Source organism: Nerophis lumbriciformis, linkage group LG13 (assembly GCF_033978685.3).
Source record: "Nerophis lumbriciformis linkage group LG13, RoL_Nlum_v2.1, whole genome shotgun sequence".
NCBI lineage: Eukaryota > Metazoa > Chordata > Actinopteri > Syngnathiformes > Syngnathidae > Nerophis > Nerophis lumbriciformis.
The window spans coordinates 33584268-33607920 of NC_084560.2; the positions used below are offsets into that span (position 1 = coordinate 33584268).

At 40.8% G+C, this 23653-nt stretch overlaps 2 protein-coding genes across 6 annotated transcripts in view; one reads left to right on the forward strand and one right to left on the reverse strand.

Moving 5' to 3' along the window:
• Nucleotides 1–50: 50 nt before the first annotated feature.
• The window catches only part of dusp19a (dual specificity phosphatase 19a), a 47072-nt gene continuing 23469 nt past the window's right edge, over nucleotides 51–23653 (reverse strand). For 3 of the 5 annotated variants that reach the window (XM_072914512.1, XM_072914511.1, XM_061970987.2), the window contains 5 exons: nucleotides 20960–21004; nucleotides 12665–13033; nucleotides 12443–12595; nucleotides 3389–5930; nucleotides 51–243 (listed from right to left, as the gene is read on the reverse strand). In XM_072914512.1, coding sequence (XP_072770613.1) covers nucleotides 5724–5930; nucleotides 12443–12595; nucleotides 12665–13000 — 696 coding nt within the window. In that variant the 5' untranslated portion in view covers nucleotides 13001–13033; nucleotides 20960–21004 and the 3' untranslated portion in view covers nucleotides 51–243; nucleotides 3389–5723. Of the gene's footprint in view, nucleotides 244–3388; nucleotides 5931–12442; nucleotides 12596–12664; nucleotides 13034–15106; nucleotides 15979–20959; nucleotides 21005–23653 lie in introns of those variants that run through there. The other 2 variants (XM_072914513.1, XM_061970986.2) reach the window with 2 other exon arrangements.
• frzb (frizzled related protein) overlaps nucleotides 22761–23653 on the forward strand; it is a 17002-nt gene continuing 16109 nt past the window's right edge. The window contains exon 1 of the mRNA XM_061970985.2: nucleotides 22761–23155. Coding sequence (XP_061826969.1) covers nucleotides 22954–23155 — 202 coding nt within the window. The 5' untranslated portion in view covers nucleotides 22761–22953. The remainder of the gene's footprint in view (nucleotides 23156–23653) is intronic.

Sequence of the window (23653 nt, forward strand, 5' to 3'; positions counted from 1 at the left end):
CCTCTCTACATCAACACTCAGAAAAAGGAGGTAGAAGTCCGCCTCCCGTCACTGTGACAACACAAGGTTATCATTCAGTCATACAAGTTAAGAGCCGTTCTGGTCCTTTCGCTTGTTTAAAAAAAAAAAAATCCCACCTCGTCTTGATCTGATTGGTCGATCCGTGGACACGCCTCCCCGTGCTGCGTTTGCTCTTGACTGAACGCAGCGTCGGGCCGTCAGCTGCTGCTGGCTGAAGGTCACCTGACAGGCACAAGTGTGTGAGACACAACTTCCAACTCAGGTTTTTAAGAAGCATGATAACCGCTTAACCCCGAGCATCCTTTTGCCGGGCGCAACATGGGGCCCTGCATGGCATACTTGTCTACATTTGCTTTTGAAAAAAAGGGACATTTTATGAAAAGTGTGTTTGCAACTTTGCACCTTCGACCCGAGTTCATTTACTGGCCAGCTTTTATTTTGAAGGCCTGACCTGACCAAATTCAGGCTGCGGAGATTTAGTTTTTTCATTGAAGCTGTCATGTTCTGTGGTCTGGATTATGTTTTGTTATTTTTTGTTAGTTTTTGGACTCCATAGTTCCTGTTTTTGTGCACCCTTGTTTGTTTTAGTTTCCTTGACGACTTATTAGTTTCACCTGCCTCATGTGTTCTGATCACGCACCTGCTCTAATCAGAGACTATTATTTAAGCCTGTTTTGCCAGTTAGTCGTCCTGGCGACATTGCTCTGTACATGTTCTTTTCATGCTCTGCTCATGCTGGTATTCTTGCGATTGCTCTTTTCTTGCCACAGTAAGTCTTGATTATTTCATGCGATACCACAGTTCATGCTGCTCGTTTCCATAGTTAAAGCTATTTGTTTCATGTCACAGTTTAGTGCGGGTTTCATGTCTTTAGTTTCAGGTTTTATGTCCTAAGTTTTTGCCTTAGCTTCCACGTGCGATAGCCACGATTGCCTTCGGGTTGCTTTCTGTTTTTTGTACTTCGTTGAGTTTTAGAGAGATTAAATAATGTTCCCACCTTCTACCGTTGTCCGTAAAAGTCAGTTTGCTTCCCGGGAAAACAATCCTCGCAGTAAAATGCGAAAAACACCACGTTATGACAGAAGCTGAAATATGCAAACTTTATGGGATGCCATTAAAAGTTCAAATGTATGTGTGTCAGATCTCAACTTTTTCTGTGCGTCACGTTTCAAGACCATGGCCAAAAAAACAAACAAACAAACAAAAAAAAGCCCATTTTGGATCATCTAAAATCACTCATAATTATTTAACGCATTTTAAATCCAGTTTCACACATGAAGAAACTATTTCAAGCATCCTTTGGTTGGAAAATGGTTCAATAACTGACTTGTGGATTGATACCAGAAGTTTAATTAATTTAAATATTAAAATAATAAGTGTAATATGTATTATATATTACATTACATAGTAATAATATATATAATTTAAAAAATAATACAAATGATAAAAATTAAATGAACAGTTAAATATTTATTTACATTGAATTATATACAAATAAATCTGTGATTTTTTTACTGACTATAATGACTATTATAGTCAGTAAACTATGCTATCTGACACATGTATTTACTAAAAGCTTTATCATTAATAAGGACGCTTTATTTTGTTACCAAGCTTACGCACCTTGATTTATTTCCGATCATCTCATAGAAACCTGGTAGCGAGCTGAAGAGGATATAACACAATGCATGATGGGACAGTCTGCAGAGCAACGATTCATACATCAAAGTTGATACAAGAGTGCAGATGTAGAAGACGCAGACTCTATGATTCTGTCAGCTTCTACTTGATCACGTGACTCCGCAGCCGTCCAAAGGTTGTCGGCTCCAAAAATAGAGAGTCTAAAAATGATCGTCAAAGTAAAACGTGTCATGCTGACTTTTACACTTGGGATGAACGAACTAAATATCCACGGTTCATTTCGCTATGGAACCAATAGGAGGTGGATATTTATGTTTGTTCATTCATCCATCCGCCACCTCATCGCAGGGCCAACACAGATAGACAGACAACATTCACACTCACATTCACACACTAGGGCCAATTTAGTGTTGCCAATCAACCTATCCCCAGGTGCATGTCTTTGGAGGTGGGAGGAAGCCGGAGTACCCGGAGGAAACCCACGCAGTCACAGGGAGAACATGCAAACTCCACACAGAAAGATCCCGAGCCCGGGATTGAACCCAGGACAACTCAGGACCTTCGTATTGTGAGGCACATGCACTTCAGTGAATTCTAGCTATAAATATACTGTGGCCATGATGAGACCGGCACAGAAGCAAGGCACTACTGTGTAATAATGGCCACACCCCCATGTAATGTACCCTATATATATGTAACAACCACAGACACTTCAATAAAATCCCCTGAAGAGCAGGGAAACCTGTGAAACAGGCTTGTATGGATGAAATAGCCTCTGTGTTTTTTCCTGACCTAACGTACATTCCGCTCTACCCCGGTATTGAGCACTGTATATATGTGTGCATATTATATTAATATCATGAATATATAATTAATAATTATTAGAGTTGAATATCAAGAGCATGGGAAAGTTTGACTCCTACTAAGTGTGGAGAGTTTTTTGCATTTTTCCCATCATGCCTTGCAATGTATTTAAATGGGTATAATTCTGAATTTGTTATGGTGGTTGGCTGTTTTTTTATAATATCCACAAAGTTCAACGAGCTGGTTGTGTTATGTGTGACCATGTTTTTTGACTTTTTGTGCTGGTTGAATTTTTCAATCCTGCGCCATGACTAGGGAAGGTTGTTTGGATTGGGTCATATAATTAAATGCTGTGCCTGGAGTCCCTAGAAAGTTCACTCCATGGTCACTGGGTGAGTCACCCACATTGTCCACAAAATGACGACAATAAAACATCTTTTAAACCGCCTGATGTCTAAATTTAACACGTACACACAGTGGCCGGCAGTTTCATCAAGTTAAGTACTTTGTGATAAATGTGACATTGTCTCCCTCTGCTGGTCAATAAAGAGCATTGGCTTTTTGTCCAAATGATTTTGTATCAATCGTTCAGGGATAATGTTATTGGGATGTTAGTAGGAAAAACATCATGGCAACGGTGTGATTGGCCTTCCTGCTAATGGAACCCAAATTGTCTCTTCACTAATCAACACTCAAGAGACAAACAATTACACTCCTGCGTGTGGGCGGACCCAGCTGTGTGTGTGTGTGTAATGTATGCAAAGGAGACATACAACATGAACACAGCCGAGAGTCACTTTGTGCCGTTTCTCTCCTACGTCAAATCAAAGCTCTTATTTGAGGAGATCGGACGAGAAGTTCTACAAAGTTCCTCTGCAGGAATCGAACGTCGACACCACTGGTAGCAAAGGTAACATCTGACCTGTTCTCGCTGGCCGGGGCGGCGACCCGCGGCGTGGCGTGGCGGTCATCACGACAAGAACCTTGGTGTCCAGGCTGGAGCAGAAGGACCCCATGGTCAAGCGGAGGTTCAAGTCACCTCCGCGCAGGGGCGGACATCCTGCACTCGTGACGCCCTTGGCGGTCTGAGCGCATCGCAGCCTGTCGAGTGGGAGGAGAAGGACCTGTGGTCTGGGTCATATTATGGGATGGAGAGTTAGGAGCAGAAGTATTTGGACAGTAATGTTGTCTTTCTGCAGTTTGTCATAACTTCTCCTCTCATATATTTCGGGTCATCATGGATGTGAACAAAAATCTCTAGAACGCCATTTTTTTGGAGGTTTGACATGTAGACAAGCATAGCTGCTGTATTTATTTCATTCATCGCTTTGCCAAGGAAAACACACAAAAGATGCACAAACTGACAGCAACAAAACACAAAAACACGTTATTATTGGCGACACACCAGCTAAAAAACACTTACATTTTTTAAAAACTGCAGGAAGAATTTGCATAATTCTATTCAAAACGACTCTTTCACAGAGAGAAACGCGGCCTCTTGTGGTAAAGTTTGCTACTCCTTGATTTCTTCCTTTGCTCATTGGGACTCCTTCCACTAGAACAGGGGTGTCAAACTCATTTTAGATCGGGGGCCACATGGAGCAAAATCTAATCCCAAGTGGGCTGGTAAAATCACGGCACGATAACTTAAAAATAAAGACAACTTCAGATTGTTTCCTTTGTTTAAAAAAAGAACAAGCACATTCTGAAAATTTACAAATCATAATGTTTTTTTGTTTTTTTACACTTACCGTATTTTTCGGACTATAAATCGCAGTTTTTTTCATAGTTTGGCCGGGGGTGCAACTTATACTCAGGAGCGACTTATGTGTGAAATTATTAACACATTAGCGTAAAATATCAAATAATATTATTTAGCTCATTCACGTAAGAGACTAGACGTATAAGATTTCATCGGATTTAGCACGTATAGCATGTTCTATATGTTATAGTTATTTGAATGACTCTTACCATATGTCACGTTAACATACCAGGTACGTTCTCAGTTGGTTATTTATGCGTCATATAACGTACACTTATTCAGCCTGTTGTTCACTATTCTTTATTTATTTTAAATTGCCTTTCAAATGTCTATTCTTGGTGTTGAGTTTTATCAAATAAATCTCCCCCAAAGATGCAACTTATACTCCAGTGCGACTTATATGTTTTATTTCTTCTTTATTATGCATTTTCGGGCGGTGCGACTTATACTCCGGACCGACTTATAGTCCGAAAAATACGGTACATGTTACGGTTAATAGTATTCTACCTTTATTTGTTGTTATTTATACTTTCTGAATAAATTATGTGATGATGTTCATCAGTCAACTCCATCCATCCATTTTCTACCGCGTGTCCCTTTTGGGGTCGCAGGGGGTGCTGGAGCCTATCTCAGCTGCATTTGGACAAGTCACAGCGCCAACACAAATAGATAGACAACATTCACACTCACATTCACACACTACTCATTGGTGTTAATTTTCAATCTATAATGATAAAAAAATATCAAACCCAAATTACAGAATGTTATTTATGTAGTTTGCTCATTTTCCTTGAATCGTGCACTAACATGTGTTTTTTTTACATATGTAGCATCATTTACAAAGATACAAATAATTGCTATTGCGACATCTAGTGGACACATTTAAAACAGCAGTTTCTTTCATTCAAAAATGCTCTGCTCATTTTCATACTTAGCAAACTCATCCCGCGGGCCGGATAAAACCTGTTCGCGGTCCTGTTCTGGCTCGCGGGCCGTACGTTTGACACCCCTGCACTAGCAGGTGCTGCTGTGTGCTAACAAAACACAAACTACGTCATTATTAGCGACACACCAGCTAAAAAACACTTCAATTTTTAAAAACTGCATAATTCAATTCAAAATGACTCTTTCACAGAGAGAAACAGCGGCCTCTTGTGGTAAAGTTTGCTACTCTTTGATTTCTCTCTTTGCTCATTGGGACTCCTTCCACCAGAGGGTGCTGCTGTGTGCTAACAAAAAACAAAAATACGTAATTTTTAGCGACACACCAGCTAAAAAACACTTACATTTTTAAAAACTCACAAATAATTTGCATAATTCAATTCAAAACGACTCTTTCACGGAGAGAAACAGCGGCCTCTTGCGGTAAAGTTTTCTACTCCTTGATTTCTCTCTTTGCTCATTGGGACTCCTTCCACTAGAGGGTGCTGCTGTGTGCCAAACACATTTACATCGTAAAAAGAGCAAATTCTTCCCTTCGTCTTCTGGAGCGTTTTCAGTGTTTGCTGGTAGCCGTCTTTTCTGCCTGGTACTTCCTCAGCTGGTTCAAGAAGCCGGGGTTGGGGCAGGTGGCAGGCCGGGCCGCCGCAACAACGGAGAGGGCGTCGTCGAAGGACCGGTCGTCACATGACATCAGGTAGCCAATGACTGCCGCCGGAGCCCGAGAGATGCCGGTGTTGCAGTGGACCAAGACCACGCCTTTCTGAGGGCGGCATCACGTTTGTTATTAGCAATGAAATCTCCAACAGGACTATTCAGACCAGGGGTGTCTAACGTGCGGCCCGTATGAGGCCCGTGAACAGCTTTAATCTGGCCCGCGTGATGAGTTTGCGGAGTATAGAAATAGCTGCTATTCTAAATGTGTCCTCTGGATGTCGCCATAGCAATTATGTTAGACAAGCACACGGTTTATACGGGGGCCAAACAAGCGTGCCAATAAGAGGTACACAGTAAAGCGCGGCTGCGGCTCCTCCTTCTCGACCCAAACGACACGTAAACCCTGCCGCTTACGTTTTCTGCTTCGTGCTTTTGGCACCCTTATTTCCCCAAAATGTCTTCGTCAAAAATGAGAAAAGTGGATGCAGAGTGTAACTCAACCCTCTTGAATAGTTTGTTGAGCTAGCACAGGATTAATGACAAATGAGGTATTTAATAAGAGAATAGTTTTTTTTGCATTTATTTGGCTCAATCCCAGATAGGCTGCGACTTCAAGTTTAATGTCTTTGCAGATGCACTGAGACAACGATCATTGTGTTCTTCATGGTGTTTTTGCAACGGCACCATTTGTTTCCCTGTAACCTGAAGTGTTTTGTTAACAGTAACATTTGGAATATGTACATTCTCAGAATGTGCTTTTTCCTACTTTTGGCCAAAGTAAAACAGATAAACAAAACAATCTGAAGTTCTCTTTATTTTTAAGTTATCATATTTTACCGGTCCGGAATAGATTTTCCTCCATTGGGCCTGTGAGCTAAAAATGAGTTTGACACCGCTGATTTAGACACTTCCAGGCGGATGTGCAGTGCTGCCCGGTGGACACTAGAGGGTGTGAGAGACGAGCAGAGAGGAGGTGAAATCTTAGCTCCGCCTATCAGATGTTGGCTGTGTTTAGTTAATAGTTATTTTGTGTCACTGGTTCCTCATTAACGTCTCTGTTACACCTTCAGCCTGTCACTCACATCCGGCCTTTACGCCTCACACTTTTACACCCAATCACATAAAATAAATACATACCATTTGAAGCAAACCATTTTTTTTTTTTTTGTCAGGAATTTAAATACTTTTTTTTTTTTAAGTCTCAAATCAAGACAATTATCCAGATCAGCTCCTAAATGTAATCACTTCGAGTTTTTAGAACTCTATCGGACATTGTGACTTTTGATATTAGTGTTCCTGGGAAAAAAGGGACCCAAACACACATACTGTACAGCAGATTTTTACAGCTAAACGTGCACATATAATTTATACACACATACAAATTGGCCCCCTAGACACATTTTTTTCTCTCAATGTGGCCCCTGAGTCAAAATATTCGCCCAGATCTGACATAAATCATGCTTCTCAGCTGGATAGAAGAAGGCTGAGGACCTGTTCCGACATGTTGGTACACTTTGACAGCCACTTTAGACTCGGAAATGGCGAGAACGACACAAAAAGTCGCGTGGTTCCACCTCCATTTTCTTTGCGAGGATTATGAGTCATTTTTCATCTAAACGGGAATATATGAACATCCTAGCAGTCGGAATCCTAATGACAGCAGACCTTGTACAGTAAGTTATGTTTTATTGTTTGTCGGCTTTCATGAAGTCTGCAGTGAGTAATCAGTGATGTTGGAAAAAAGCGAACGTTGTAGATACGTAAATATTAAATGTTATTATAAAAGTTACTACATTAAATTACATATATACTTCCATCATGTATATATAACATGTTATTATAAATGTTACTACATTACATATATACTTACATCATGTATATATTACATATTATGAATGTTACTACATTACATATATACTTACATTACGTATATATTACATATTAGAAATGTTACTACATAACATCATGTATATACTGTATTACATGTTATTATAAATGTTACTACATTACATATATATGTTACTACATTACATATATACCTACATCATGTATATATTACATGTTATAAATGTTACTACATTACATATATACTTACATCATGTATATATTACATGTTATTATGAATGTTACTACATTACATATATCCTTACATCATGTATATAAAACCTTAGTGGAGGTGTTTGGATGTTTTTTAAGGGCCTTATAGGCAGAATAGAGCGACTCTTATAGGCTACATTGTAAGCAAAGTTTTGATAAAATTTGATCCAAAAAAAAATCCATCCGTCGTCATGTCTTTCATAATGCTTGTGAACAATGAGCAAAATTAAAATTAAAAAAAAAGTGCAGCACCCCTTTAACATTGTTTTAGTCTGTAACAGAACAGATTTAAAGTGCATCAATTTGCCTGAAATAAAAAATAAGTTAATCCTTATTTGAACTATAAATTTTTCCACCAACTTGACCCATTTGAAAAACAAAATCAATAAATAATAATAAATCTGAATCACGCTTAACTCGTGAGCAAAATACATTAATCTACAAAACAAAAAAGGATAAATAGAATTGTGATCTTTTATTTTATTTAATCAAAATGAGCAAATCCAGATTAATGGCTACAATGAGCACATTTTGTAGTGTACAGCTTTTTGAAGCACAATACTTACTGCGTGATACTGATAAAGACCATTTCCGGGGTTACAAGCCTCCCTGGCAATGCGTCGCGCCCGCCCCACTATTTGAGTTCACCACACAAGCTCTACTCCCGTGTGTGACAATGCGAGCGGCCTCGCCTCCACCCGCAGAGACAAATATGTTTTTTAATCATTAATTAAAGTATTTTGTACAATATATATACTATCTTCAAGTTATTGATATCTACTTATATACAGTATATAGTAGCAATACACTTTGGACATGTTTGATCGTTACACTTGACAAACTTTTATTTGATAAACGGAATTGCAAATGTATGTATGGACTATGGATATATGGAGCTACGGTATATGAATAAATATATCCAGACTTAAGGGACACCTTGTTATTGTATTATAATATTATACAGTATTTGATTCTGTTCTGGTTGTCAAAAGTTTATCAAGTGCAATGATCATACGTGTCCAAAGTTTATTACTATTGTATTTATATTACAATGTAGATAATAGTAGAGTCCTTTGATAAGGCTAACATGTCAACTAGACTATTTTGGGATGATGCCGACACATAAGCGGATTGGATGCTGCGACGTCATCGCCATGACGACAGCGATAAGGAGGGTCATTAGCAGCCAGATGGCCTGCTGGGTAACGTGAGACACTTTTTCAAAGCAAAAGCATCAGTCTGATGATGGCTGGAGTTACCACAAAGTGTGCGCACATTTCATCATCGACACACGTCCTGTAATCAAAGCCGGCCGATAGCGGCCTGGTGGCCGCGCGCGGTGTCGTGTTCGGGTTAGGGCTGAAACAGCCTGGGTGACCCTGAGATGTGATCCGCACGCTGATGAGGGAAACACGAAACAAAACTTTCATGCATTATTGAGCAGCGCTGGAGGAGACGCTGGGACATCTCAGGCTAACATCTTTACATGCTCTCTCATAATCCTTTGCAAGTGGACTATCAACGCATCACATGACATTTCCCTCATTGATTTATTGGGGAAATATGCAATTCCCAGCAGGCACAAGACATTAAAACAACGTTGAAAACATGTTGGATTAGGTCCTGACGTTGAGTAACACAAATACAATGTTGAAACAACATGCTTTTTGACAATGTTTAATCAATGTTGGGTTCTGATGTTGATTTAACATAAAAAAGTTGGTCATTTCCCAACCAATATTCTAGAACTCAAAAACAACGTTGAAACAACATGCTTTTTGACAACGTTTAATCAATGTTGGGTTCTGACGTTAATTTGACAATTGAATTTTAGTCATTTCCCAACCAATACTCTACAACTCAATCATAACGTTGAAACAACATGCTTTTTAACAACGTTTAATCAATTTTGGGTTCTGACATTGATTTTACCATTGAATTTTGGTCATTTCCTAACCAATATTCTACAACACAAATACAACGTTGAAAGAACGAACATGCTTTTTGACGATGTTAAATCAATGTCAGGTTGTGACGTTGATTTGACCATTGAAATTTGGTAATTTCCCAACCAATATTCTACAGCACAAATACAACGTTGAAACAACATGCTGTTTGACGACGTTTAATCAATGTTAGGTTCTGACTTTGATTTTACCATTGAATGTTGGTCATTTCCCAAACAATATTCTACAACACAAATACAACGTTGAAACAAGATGATTTTTGACTACGTTTAATCAATGCTGGGTTCTGACGTTGATTTGACCATTGAAATTTGGTTATTTCCCAACCAATATTCTACAACACAAACAATGTTCAAACAACATGCTTTTTGACATCGTTTAATCAATGTCGGGTTCTGACATTGATTCGACCATTGAACTTTGGTCATTTGCCAACCAACAACTTGAATTCAACGTTAGACACCAATATTGTCTCAATTTAAAAATACAACTATTTTGCAACGTTGTTTCAAAGTCAGTTTTAAAGGATATAATGTATAATAAACGTATCAATGTCTTGTGCCTGCTGGGTTGGCTCGCCGATTATCATTATCATTTTCTGATGGCAACAGTTTGACCTTGGAACAGACCATTTCTATTAAGATTGCACTCGTGTTGCAAACTTGCTAGTTACCGTATTTTTCGGACTATAAGTCGCAGTTTTTTTCATAGTTTGTGGGGTGCGACTTATACTCAGGAGCGACTTATGTGTGAAATTATTAACACATTACCGTAAAATATCAAATAATATTATTTAGCTCATTCACGTAAGAGACTAGACGTATAAGATTTCATCGGATTTAGCGATTAGGAGTGACAGATTGTTTGGTAAACGTATAGCATGTTCTATATATATTATAGTCATTTGAATGAATATGTTACGTTAACATACCAGGCACGTTCTCAGTTGGTTATTTATGCCTCATATAACGTACACTTACCGTATTTTCCGCACTATAAGGCGCACCTAAAAACCACAATTTTTCTCAAAAGCTGACAGTGCGCCTTATAACCCGGTGCGCTTTATTACGATTCATTTTCATAAAGTTTCGGTCTCGCAACTTCGGTAAACAGCCGCCATCTTTTTTCCCGGTAGAACAGGAAGCGCTTCTTCTTCTACGCAAGCAACCGCCAAGGAAAGCACCCGCCCCCATAGAACAGGAAGCGCTTCACCCGCCCCCGGAAGAAGAAGAAAAAACGCGCGGATATCACCGTACGTTTCATTTCCTGTTTACATCTGTAAAGACCACAAAATGGCTCCTACTACGCGACAAGGATCCGGTTCATAAAAAGACGCAATCTCTCCATCCGCACACGGATTACTACCGTATTTCACAGCAACTGATATTCCTGTGAACCGCACTGTGGAACGGGAGCACGTACGGTGAATATTCGCACCACAGGGAATGAGAAGTCATCCTTCACTGTGGTTCTAGCTTGCCATGCTAACTTCCACCCATGGTGATATTCAAAAGGAAGACCTTGCCAAAAGAGACCTTTACAGCCGGCGTCATCATAAAAGCTAACTCGAAGGGATGGATGGATGAAGAAAAGATGAGCGAGTGGTTAAGGGAAGTTTACGCGAAGAGGCCGGGTGGCTTTTTTCACACAGCTCCGAAGGCGAACACACCTTCACTAAGACGGGCAGATAGCGCCGGTCGACATACGCCAACATCTGCCTGTGGATCGTAAATGCCTGGGCAGATAGTTTCGGTCACAACTGTGGTCCGAGCTTTCCGGAAGGCAGGATTCACAGAACTGCTGCACAACAACAGCGACACAGAATCCGATGACTTCGACGAGGCGGAGCCGGCCATTTTTGGATCCCACGCTTGCGCAACTTTTCAATTCGGACACCGAAGACGAAGAATTCGAAGGATTTACGAATGAAGAATAACTTCAGAAGGTGAGCGCTATGTTTATTTTGTGTGTTGTGACATTAACGTTCGAGCAACATTATGTTGCTATTTATTGCTCTACACCATTTTGAATTTTACTATGTTTGTGATTGCACATTTGCGTACATTTTGGGACAGAGTTGTTAGAACGCTGGTTTTCAATATATTATTAAAGTTTGACTGAACTATCTGACTGTTTTTTTGACATTCACTTTAGCGCAGCGTTTTTTTGACATTCACTTTAGCGCAGCGTAGGCGCGGCTTATAGTCCGGGGCGGCTTATTGGTGGACAAAATTATGAAATATGTAATTCATAGAAGGTGCGGCTAATAATCCGGTGCGCCTTATAGTGCGGAAAATACGGTATTCAGCCTGTTGTTCACTATTCTTTATTTATTTTAAATTGCCTTTCAAATGTCTATTCTTGGTGTTGGCTTTTATCAAATACATTTCCCCAAAAAATGCGACTTATACTCCAGGGCGACTTATATATGTTTTTTTCCTTCTTTATTATGCATTTTCGGCCGGTGCGACTTATACTCCGGAGCGACTTATAGTCCGAAAAATACGGTATACTACAAGGATCCACTTTTAGCGTGACAATGTCACCAAAGTACCTCTGCCCGAGCCTGCAGGATGAAGTCACAACATTCCTGAAGGTGCGGCACCAGGTCAGTGTCGGGCTGGTCCAGGATGCTGACCGTCTTGTAGACGAACAGGTCGGGGAAGACGTTCTCCACGCCAAATGCCACGTTGAGGATGTGCGACACCTGACGAGCGGGTAGGTAGGCGGCATCAGAACCGAGTGGGCGGCGTGCGGGTCCGCTTGGAAGACTTACCTTGTGTTTCCTCAAGGTGCTGAAGTCATGCGCAGCGTCCTGAGAACCTGCCCACACACACACAAAAGTGAGGTTCCTATATAAACCATACAAACGGGTGCGAAGGGACTCACCTAGCAGCAGGTAGGGCTTGACCACGCCCACCTGGAGGTCCCACGAGGCGTCCGGGACGTACCCCAGCATCTTCTCCGGTGCGGCCGGGTCGTCCACCACCGTCATCATCGAGCCTTTCCAGGTCTCGATGATGCGGCGGCCGCTCAGCGATGTCACACGGGTGCACTGCCTCTTCAGACGCGTGCGAGAGAAACTCTGGATCTCCTCGGCGAGGGACTGCATGACCAGAGTCTGGAGCTCAAGATGTAGGTGGTCCTGAGGAGGGACAATGTTACAAACACTGTGAGACTTGAAGTGGGCGGGTCTCCAGCTTCCACCAATGCTAACGCGCTCTCTGCTTAAAGGTGCACCCCAAGGTTCTGTACCAAGTACCCAAAATATGTCTGGTTTTGTGCTGCTGCTGGTCATGACACACGACATGCTTGATTTACCGCCGCCCACGGGTCAGACCTTGTCTTATTTAAGATTACCGCCGCCCACGGGTCAGACCTTGTCTTATTTAAGATTCTCCCTTTCAGGAGGCAGAGTCCTCCAAGATTCTTTAGTCTAAAATGATGAGAGGTGACAAGAACTGAAGTTCAACAATTTATCCTACAAATAAGTACACACAACAGAATTACCAGGCCGAGGGAGAAGGTGTTAAGCTAACAAGAAGTCAAAGCAATCTCTCTAATTCAGGGCTATTCAACTACACAATGAAGAGGGCCGCAGTTTCAAGAGTCCGAGGGCTCGGGGGCCTGACATCAAAATGTGGATGTTTGGTGAGAAAGTGCCTCCGCAGGTTATATTCCTTTGAGACTTACTTATTTACAAAGTAAACACTGCGCTGTCAATAAATTAATTATTCTGCCCTCACTACTCAATTCCAGCGTGTGCAGCTAGTTAACAGCATGAAGAAACAGAAACTCCAGAGGTTTTGTTGGGGATTGATGTTCCTTATTCTGAATTATTTTCTTTATTTCCTAATTTTTTTTTCATTTCGGATTGTAAAACTGAAATTATAAGGATAAACTAAACATTACAGAAGTACAGTGTCCATTGTGTATTTTACATAAATGTGTATTGTGTATTTTACCTAAATCATGTGCCTTGTGTATTTTACATAAATAATGTCCCTTGTGTATTGTACATAGTTAATGTCCATTGTGTATTTTACATAAATAATGTCCATTGTGTATTTTACATAAATAGTGTCCATTGTGTATTTTACATAATGTCCATTGTGAATTTTACATAAAAAATATCCATTGTGAATTTTACCTAAAAAATATCCATTGTGTATTTTACATAGTTAATGTCCATTGTGTATTTTACATAAATGTCCATTGTGTATTTTACATAAATGTCCATTGTGTATTTTACATAAATAATGTCCATTGTGTATTTTACATAAATAATGTCCATTGTGTATTTTACATGGACAAAATAGAAGGTTTGGTGTTAATCCATTCACACAACTACATATGTTTACGCATATAGAAATTAAACAACATCTACAGTACATCACACAACAATGTATGTGACTCATCACAATTAAACCTGAGGTGCAGCATTCTCGCACTGTACAGGTGAAACTTAGCGCTACATGTATTAAACGACCTTTGATGGCCAGAGTTACTCTTAGACAAAAAACAACATGATAATCAATACAAAAGCCACGTCAGCAATTTCAATACAATAAAAACAAAAAATCTTCATGCACAATATCTACTTACAAAAATTTAACCAAGGTTACATTTATGGATTTCTACCGTTGTTGCGTCTCTGTCTACAGCACTGTGTCTGTCGCTTAAAATGTCCGACAGGAAACAGCGACTCAAGCACTTTGTTGTCCAGTCGTCGCTAAAAGTCCAATTTATGCAATTTATTTGAATTGTTTTCAGGGTTGAAGGAGTAGTCTTCTTCTACTCACCCCACTGCTGTTTCATCGTGACACATTCCTCGCAGTAGCCCCCTAAGGGGTGGCGGGAGTAATGCATACACAATCAACCTTAGTTTGAATGGTTTCATCGAGCCCACTTGGGTGATGTTTGGCGGGCCAAATGAAAAGCCAGTTAAATAGGCCTGCTCTAATTGCTGCTTTTTGAAACTGAAACTTAAGACTTGAAACTGAAACTTAACATAACGCGCGTGCTTAGTGAACACACTCTCCTCCACTCTCCCTCTTCAGGCCTGTACCTCATGACATCATGGATAAAGATATACAGTATAAGTGCGAGAGTGCATCCATGGCGTTTATCTCCTTCTCGCAGAACCAAGGCCACTTCAAAGGCGTTCTTATTCTGACAATAGGAACATCCGAAAGGTTTCATTCATAGCGTGAGGTACCTGATGCTGAGTGGTATCAAAGTTTGGCAAACGGTCCACTTCAAAGTCCAGAAACCACAGCTGCGGTCCAGCTCAGAATCCCCAAAAAGAGACAACCTTCTCCATGCATGTCAGTGTTGGACCCGGTCCAGGTTCTCAGGCCCACATGGAGGACCAGGACTTGCAGGCACACGTTCAATCCAGACTAGGCAGAAGCGTGGAGTGGTGCTGGAAGTGCAGGCTGAAGTGTAAGTGGTGTTGTATTACCTAGCGCCACCTTTCCACTCACACAACACCACTCTACTTAAGGTTCTCTTACCTTATTTGGCAACATGAGACGGCCCTTAGTATGAATTTGTATACGCACAACAACAATAATGTAGTAATACCCTGTCAATCAAAAGTCATCCTTATTATCACCGTAAAAGGATCTCCTTATTCATGCTGTACTTTGTGCACACAGTATACACACAATGACATCATACTGTTTGAAAGTAGCAGTAGAGTGGACAATTGTCTTTCTATGCATTATTGTGTGTCAAACCATATCCAATTGTATTTACAATCCCCAAAGTATGTGAAAATAGTGTCTAAACATCACAGAATGCCACAATTTCAGACAGCCATTTAGAATTTTCCGTAGATTCGTGGGTGGGAGGACGTCCTATATCAGACATGGACACATGTGTTTTTGTCTTTTTTATGCATTCGAAGTCGTGACTAAATAAATCAATAAAAAGTCAGCTAACAATGGAGTCAATGGGGGCTCTCCATTTTGCCAACAAAACCCGCCACAGTTTACATCGCGTGACCTGAATATTATGTTCGTGATGTTGTCATCATAAACCCTAACGCAGACAAACTATTCTTTAGCGGCGCATTGATAACAGAGAGCTAATGCTAGCTTATGCTGCTGTACTGTGAGCCAATATCCTGCTACTCCCGTATCATCGCGTCTCGGCTCCTCAAAGTTATTATAGATTACAAATCATGCCTCTCATCTGCATAATAGGAGGATTTAGCCATGAATCTGGACGTTGTTCATCTGTGACCTTCAATTTATACCCGGAAATGGAGGCAAACACACACACACACACACACAACCGAAGGCAGCAACTTTTCCTTTTAACCCTTTGTGTGGATTATGATTAGTTCCTCATCTTAACGGGAAGATATAAACATCCCATCAGTCGTCATTGCAGTGAGAGCAGACATTGCACAGTAAGTGATTGTTTTATCTATTTGTTGCTTGTATTTCTTGTTTAGCACTCAGCAATACTGCTACATGAGGTTATAGTGTTACACTAAAGATTAATCTGTTTAGCACATAGCTTCTAAAACTTGTAGCTCATCCTCCATATATTCAGTCTCAGAAATAGAAGGTTCTTATTGATCTCTTTTTCCCCAAAGCAATCGTTGTTGGCTCTCACAAACTCGATCTGTGGTTCCTACCTCTACGTCACAGATCACGTGACTGGCTTGCTCATTATCTCTCGAAAATCTCCGTGAGATTGATACTATTTTGATCATGTCTATTTACTCGCAAACTTTGTAGGTCTTTTGATGTTATAAATCCCGCCATCAGTGTGTGAATGTGTGTGTGAATGGGTGAATGTGGAAATACTGTCAAAGCGCTTTGAGTACCTTGAAGGTAGAAAAGCGCTATACAAGTATAACCCATTTATCATTTATACAGGTAAAAGCCAGTAAATTAGAATATTTTGAAAAACTTGATTTATTTCAGTAATTGCATTCAAAAGGTGTAACTTGTACATTATATTTATTCATTGCACACAGACTGATGCATTCAAATGTTTATTTCATTTAATTTTGATGATTTGAAGTGGCAACAAATGAAAATCCAAAATTCCGTGTGTCACAAAATTAGAATATTACTTAAGGCTAATACAAAAAAGGGATTTTTAGAAATGTTGGCCAACTGAAAAGTATGAAAATGAAAAATATGAGCATGTACAATACTCAATACTTGGTTGGAGCTCCTTTTGCCTCAATTACTGCGTTAATGCGGCGTGGCATGGAGTCGATGAGTTTCTGGCACTGCTCAGGTGTTATGAGAGCCCAGGTTGCTCTGATAGTGGCCTTCAACTCTTCTGCGTTTTTGGGTCTGGCATTCTGCATCTTCCTTTTCACAATACCCCACAGATTTTCTATGGGGCTAAGGTCAGGGGAGTTGGCGGGCCAATTTAGAACAGAAATACCATGGTCCGTAAACCAGGCACGGGTAGATTTTGCGCTGTGTGCAGGCGCCAAGTCCTGTTGGAACTTGAAATCTCCATCTCCATAGAGCAGGTCAGCAGCAGGAAGCATGAAGTGCTCTAAAACTTGCTGGTAGACGGCTGCGTTGACCCTGGATCTCAGGAAACAGAGTGGACCGACACCAGCAGATGACATGGCACCCCAAACCATCACTGATGGTGGAAACTTTACACTAGACTTCAGGCAACGTGGATCCTGTGCCTCTCCTGTCTTCCTCCAGACTCTGGGACCTCGATTTCCAAAGGAAATGCAAAATTTGCATGGTTGGGTGATGATTTGGGGTGCCATGTCATCTGCTGGTGTCGGTCCACTCTGTTTCCTGAGATCCAGGGTCAACGCAGCCGTCTACCAGCAAGTTTTAGAGCACTTCATGCTTCCTGCTGCTGACCTGCTCTATGGAGATGGAGATTTCAAGTTCCAACAGGACTTGGCGCCTGCACACAGCGCAAAATCTACCCGTGCCTGGTTTACGGACCATGGTATTTCTGTTCTAAATTGGCCCGCCAACTCCCCTGACCTTAGCCCCATAGAAAATCTGTGGGGTATTGTGAAAAGGAAGATGCAGAATGCCAGACCCAAAAACGCAGAAGAGTTGAAGGCCACTATCAGAGCAACCTGGGCTCTCATAACACCTGAGCAGTGCCAGAAACTCATCGACTCCATGCCACGCCGCATTAACGCAGTAATTGGGGCAAAAGGAGCTCCAACCAAGTATTGAGTATTGTACATGCTCATATTTTTCATTTTCATACTTTTCAGTTGGCCAACATTTCTAAAAATCCCTTTTTTGTATTAGCCTTAAGTAATATTCTAATTTTGTGACACACGGAATTTTGGATTTTCATTTGTTGCCACTTCAAATCATCAAAATTAAATGAAATAAACATTTGAATGCATCAGTCTGTGTGCAATGAATAAATATAATGTACAAGTTACACCTTTTGAATGCAATTACTGAAATAAATCAAGTTTTTCAAAATATTCTAATTTACTGGCTTTTACCTGTATATATGATAATAGAGGCAACTTGTTTTTCCATGCCACTGCTATTTTAAGGCAGTGTTTTTCAACCTTGGGAAATTATGCGATTTTGCCTAACTGGTGGAAAAAATATTTGTTGCAAACCAACAATTATAATCCGCAGATAATGTCTTGTTGTTGAGTGTCTGTGCTGAGTAACCATTTAATACTGTTCCATACCAGTAGGTGGGAGCAGGTAGCTAATTGTTTTGTAGGCCTACTTAGAGAGAAGAGAATTAGTGATTCATGGACGGTTATGGTTTGAATTCATATTGAACAATGGTGTATTTGATGAGAACGACTTTATACTGTGAATATAAGCTAAGGAGTTTCCTATTTTAACTTTCTGCTGGCGGTGTACCTCGTGATTTTTTCAAAGAAAATATGTACAAAAGGATAAAAAGGATGAAAAACACTGCTTTAAGGCTAACTTCAGAGAAGGTCCACTAGAGGGCGACACAGTCCCTCTGAAGATTTCAGTGGACGCTAAAAGTAAGCAAGACATGCCAGTTGTGGCTCTGCTTAGTTCTTGAAGGGAAAAAAAGGAAATTCAAGTTGCTTATTACTGTCTTTACATGATGAACATTCGGAGGAAGTCTAATACTTTACAGTGCATCATCACCTTCTTTCAGTCGTGTTATCATTTCAACCATCTTTGACAGGGCCTCTATTGGATGCTGTACCAAGCTAGTGTGTGTCTGTGCAGCTGGGCTTTTGTTTATGTTGGAAAAGATTCTGGTAGTTTCCAAAAACATTGCAGTTAGTGCAGCGGGGGAGAGAGATAAACAATTTTCTGGCTTAGATCGGACCTTTTTATTGCCCCCACACACACGCACATATTTAATCAAAGAGGACGTAAATGTGTCAAGCTGATAAGACCTCCTTGACAAACATGAGCTCCGACGTCACACACACGCACGCACACTAGGGAGAGGACGCAAAAGGAGGGAGGAAAGGAAGCAAGGAAGAGAAAGGACAGAGGAAAAGTGCTGACAAGCCTTTCTGTGTATTGACACATGAGTCAGAAAACCCAGAGAGACCATTGGTGTGTGTGTGTGTGTGTGTGTGTGTGTGTGTGTGTTGGCAGTAAGTCAACCGAAACACGAGCTCCTACAACATCTGACAATCATTACTGCTATAACTAACACACACACACACACACACACACACACACACACACTTTGCTGCGTCATTCCACTTTGGAAGAGCAATAACCGAGCAGAGCGGTTCATGCACTGGGGGGGTTCAAAGGTCAAGCACTGAGCAAAGCGATGATATCAGCTCATTCGCTAACATGCGTGAAAGCTGCGCGGCATGCTGGGAAGTGTAGTCCTGACAGACGACAGGCGGATCAATCCAAATATACATTGAATGTATACCGAGGGGATCATCAATATCGGATCAGTACAACATGCTCATCATGTTTTTTTTCCTCTATTAACTTGCTATGTTCAGTTCAGTTTATTTATTTATATAACACATTTAAAAACAAGCCCAGTTGGCCAAAGTGCTGTACAGACATAAGAAAAGGGGCACATAGTGTCACATTTACATGGTGACAGAAGGATGAATAAAATACAATAGTAAAATATACCTTAAATATATCATCTAAAATACTAAAATGTCATAAATAAATAAACAAAGGATACAACAATAAATAAAAACAACCAAGGTATCCTGTCGAACTGGATTCGAAAGCCAGGGAGTAAAAATATGTTTTTAGTCTAGATTTAAATTGTCTCAGAGACTGGGAGGACCTAATAGATAATTGAAAGTTGTTCCATAGTCTGGGCCCTGCCACTGAAAATGTTCTATGGTTTTTAGTGTAGTTTTAAACTGTCTCAGAGACTGGGAGGACCTAATAGATAATGGAAGGTTGTTCCATAGTCTGGGCCCTGCCACTGAAAAGGTTCTATGGTTTTTAGACTAGACTTAAATTGTCTCAAAGACTGAGAGGACCTACCGTAATAGATAATGGAAGGTTGTTCCACACTCTGGGCCCTGCCACTGAGAAGGCTCTTTGGTTTTTAGTCTAGATTTAAATTTTCTCAAAGACTGGAAGGACCTAATAAATAATGGAAGGTTGTTCCACAGTCTGGGCTATGCCACTAAGAAGGCTCTATGGTTTTTAGCCTAGTTTTTGGGACAGCCAGGAGGAGCTGGTCTGAAGAACTCAGGGTCGGGCTGGGACAATATGGCTGCAGCCGCTAAATAAGATAGGGCGGGGCTTCTTGGTATAAGCATTTAAAAACAATAAGTACAATTTTAAAATGAAGTAACTGGGAGCCAGTGAGGGGAAGCCAGTACGGGGGTCATGTGCTCACCTCGTTTGGTTTTAGTTAAAAGACCAGCAGCAGAGATACGCAGCTGCTGGAGAGAGCCCTGATCCAGGACTACCTACAAAGAACTACAGTCGTCCAGGGGTGACATCACAAATGCATGGATGGCTCTTTCAAAGTCAGGTATGGGTCGATAGCAACGTTTTGCAGCAAGGCCCACTCCAATTGGAATACGCTGAAAGTCAACTGAATAGAAAATGTGAAACTTTTCCAAGCAGGAAGAAGACGTGGGACTCACCTAAGCCGACAGGCCAGGCCGGTATAAGCGGCGCCTATGTAGGCCCTATAAGAACAGCAAGAAACACACGCCAAACCTTAGCTACATGCTAATGCGTACATTGCCTCAATCTATAAAGTCCAGAGCAGAGATAGTCAACTACATTTCCAGAAAGCTAAGGCCCGGGGAGGGGGGCGGACTTCTCCGTTTAGTATCAGTCTTATTTTGTATATTCCGGAGAACCGGCGAGTTCATTGGGCATTTAATTTTATTTTGTCAGCACTTTTAAGGACCTTGTGAAAAATAGCTAGTCAAAGATCATCTCCATATAGTATTTTTTTAAGAATCTTCTGCAAAAAAATGTGAGCTTTTTTTTTTAAACTAAACCCAAATGATGAAAAAGAGAGGACCTGAAATGGAACCTTGAGGCACACCACAGGCATATCAACAGGACTATTGACTTGCATCTGAAGTAAACAAGCTACAGGGAACACCTGAGTTACAGAAATCACGTAACAAACTGCCAAAACGGAGAGGACTCAAAGGGGTGCCTTGAGGAACGCCTGGTTTAGTTTGGAGCCCAGTGATCTGGTTAAACGTCCATGTTTTTTAAGAACTTGCTGCAAAAAGGTTTGTCACACAAGTTTTGAACTGAACTCAAGGGCCAACGTGACCAGTTGAATAGCCCAGATCTAGACACAGAGGATTTAATTCTGGTTTTGTTTGATTTTTTAGATTTTAAAGTATATTTTCAAAGTTCACCCATGGGGGTCTCCACATCTGCGGTCCCTTCCAGGGTTTCTCGTTGTCCCCATTGGGTTGAGTTTTTTTCTTGCCCTGATGTGGGATCTGTTGTGACTTGTGCAGCCCTTTGAGACATTTGTGATTAGGGGCTATGTAAGTCAACTTTGATTGATTTGATTTAAAGTATTTAATTAATTTAAAAAAACTAATTGAACTAAAAACATTAAAATTAATGTAAAATTAAAAAATTAAAAATAAATTATTAGTGTATACATTTATACCCGTGTGTTCTAAATTTTAAAAAACTCATAAACTAAAACCTTGTTTGGTCACATGAGTGGAGGAATGAACAGTTACCAACATGGCCTCCTTGGTGTCAGGATCAATATTTCTGCAACATATGCTTTGGGGTAGTGCTTCTTAACCATAGTGTTGTTGGGCCGCCAGCGCCCTCTAGAGAGCGGTTTCTCAGCTAAAGTCTGTACGGGCCGCAGTTGTAATACACTTTTTCACCACTTGTGGCAGGAAGGACTATATCAAACAGAAGAAGTCTGCAACAAAGTCATAGAGAAGTTTCCTAAGCGCAGAAAATATGACTAAAGTAGTGAAGCTGTATTTTCATTTGCACATAAATTTTATTGACAGTTTATCCGAGAAACATATTCATTATTAATTTAGTTTTGTTTATTTTAGCACTGCGTATTGTATGTGAATTTATGTTTCCCTTCTATTGGTTTTATGGTTCATGTTTTCATATCATTTGACAATGTTTATCATGTGAAACTGTAAGTAGGTTAGATATAATTATTGAATACCATTAAAATCAAGAGTAAGATGACTTGTGTGGGACCCGGGCCCCTCCATAGTGGGGCCCCCAAGGGCAAAAGGGTTAAGAACAGTTTGATCATAATTGCTGCAATATGTTTGATTTATTGCTATTTGTCCTATGACATATTTGTTGACTGTTACCAAGTGTTGATCATGATTTAAGGGGAGGTCACATGACAAGCCAAGAGAGAGAGGAAGGAGGCAAGAGGAAGAGGAGATGGAGGGGTGTGAAGAAGGGATGAGTGAGGAGGAAAGTAGTCCAGGAGGGAGGAGGAAGAGGAGGTGAAAGTGTGAACAACTCGGCCCCTCCCGTTTCCTCTAGCCGCCCGCTGACCGGACCTTCGAGTCAGAACGGCACCGAGCAGCGGGACGATCGCTTGGTCTCCAAAGACTCTCGTTCTTTTTTTTGTGTGAAACTTCTGGCTTCAAGCTTGGGGACCAACATGCTTTTGGCGGGACTGTGTGTGCCTCTGCTGGCGTGCTGCGCGCTGTGGCCGGCTGCGGTCTGGGCGGCGTCCTGTGAGCCGGTTCGGATCCCGCTGTGCCGGTCCATGCCCTGGAACATGACCAAGATGCCCAACCACCTCCACCACAGCACGCAGGACAACGCGGTGCTGGCCATCGAGCAGTTTGAAGGGCTGCTGGGTGAGTGCCTAATTACACTCCCAATTAAGATGACAACTACCTCCAACTGAAATCTATTTTGTTGGGTTTGCTGGCCAGCAGAATGTTCTTGAAATGATAAAAAACGATTAAAATGAATTATAATTATAAAAAACGATTAAAATATTTAATCGCGATTAATCGCATTTTGTTCATAGTTAACTCAAAATTAATCGCAGATACAGTCGTGGTCAAAAGTTTACATACACATGTAAAGAAAATAATGTCATGGCTGTCTTGAGTTTCCAATCATTTCTACAACTCTTATTTTTTTTTGTGATAGAGAAGCAGAACTTTCCTCCAGAAGGTTTTATCTTTGTCCTTGTGATGTCAGATGAAACACAAATTGAGTTGTTTGGCCACAATACCCAGCAATATGTTTGGAGGAGAAAAGGTGAGGTCTCTAATCCCAGGAACACCATCCTACCGTCAAGCATGGTGGTGGTAGTATTATGCTCTGGGCCTGTTTTGCTGCCAATG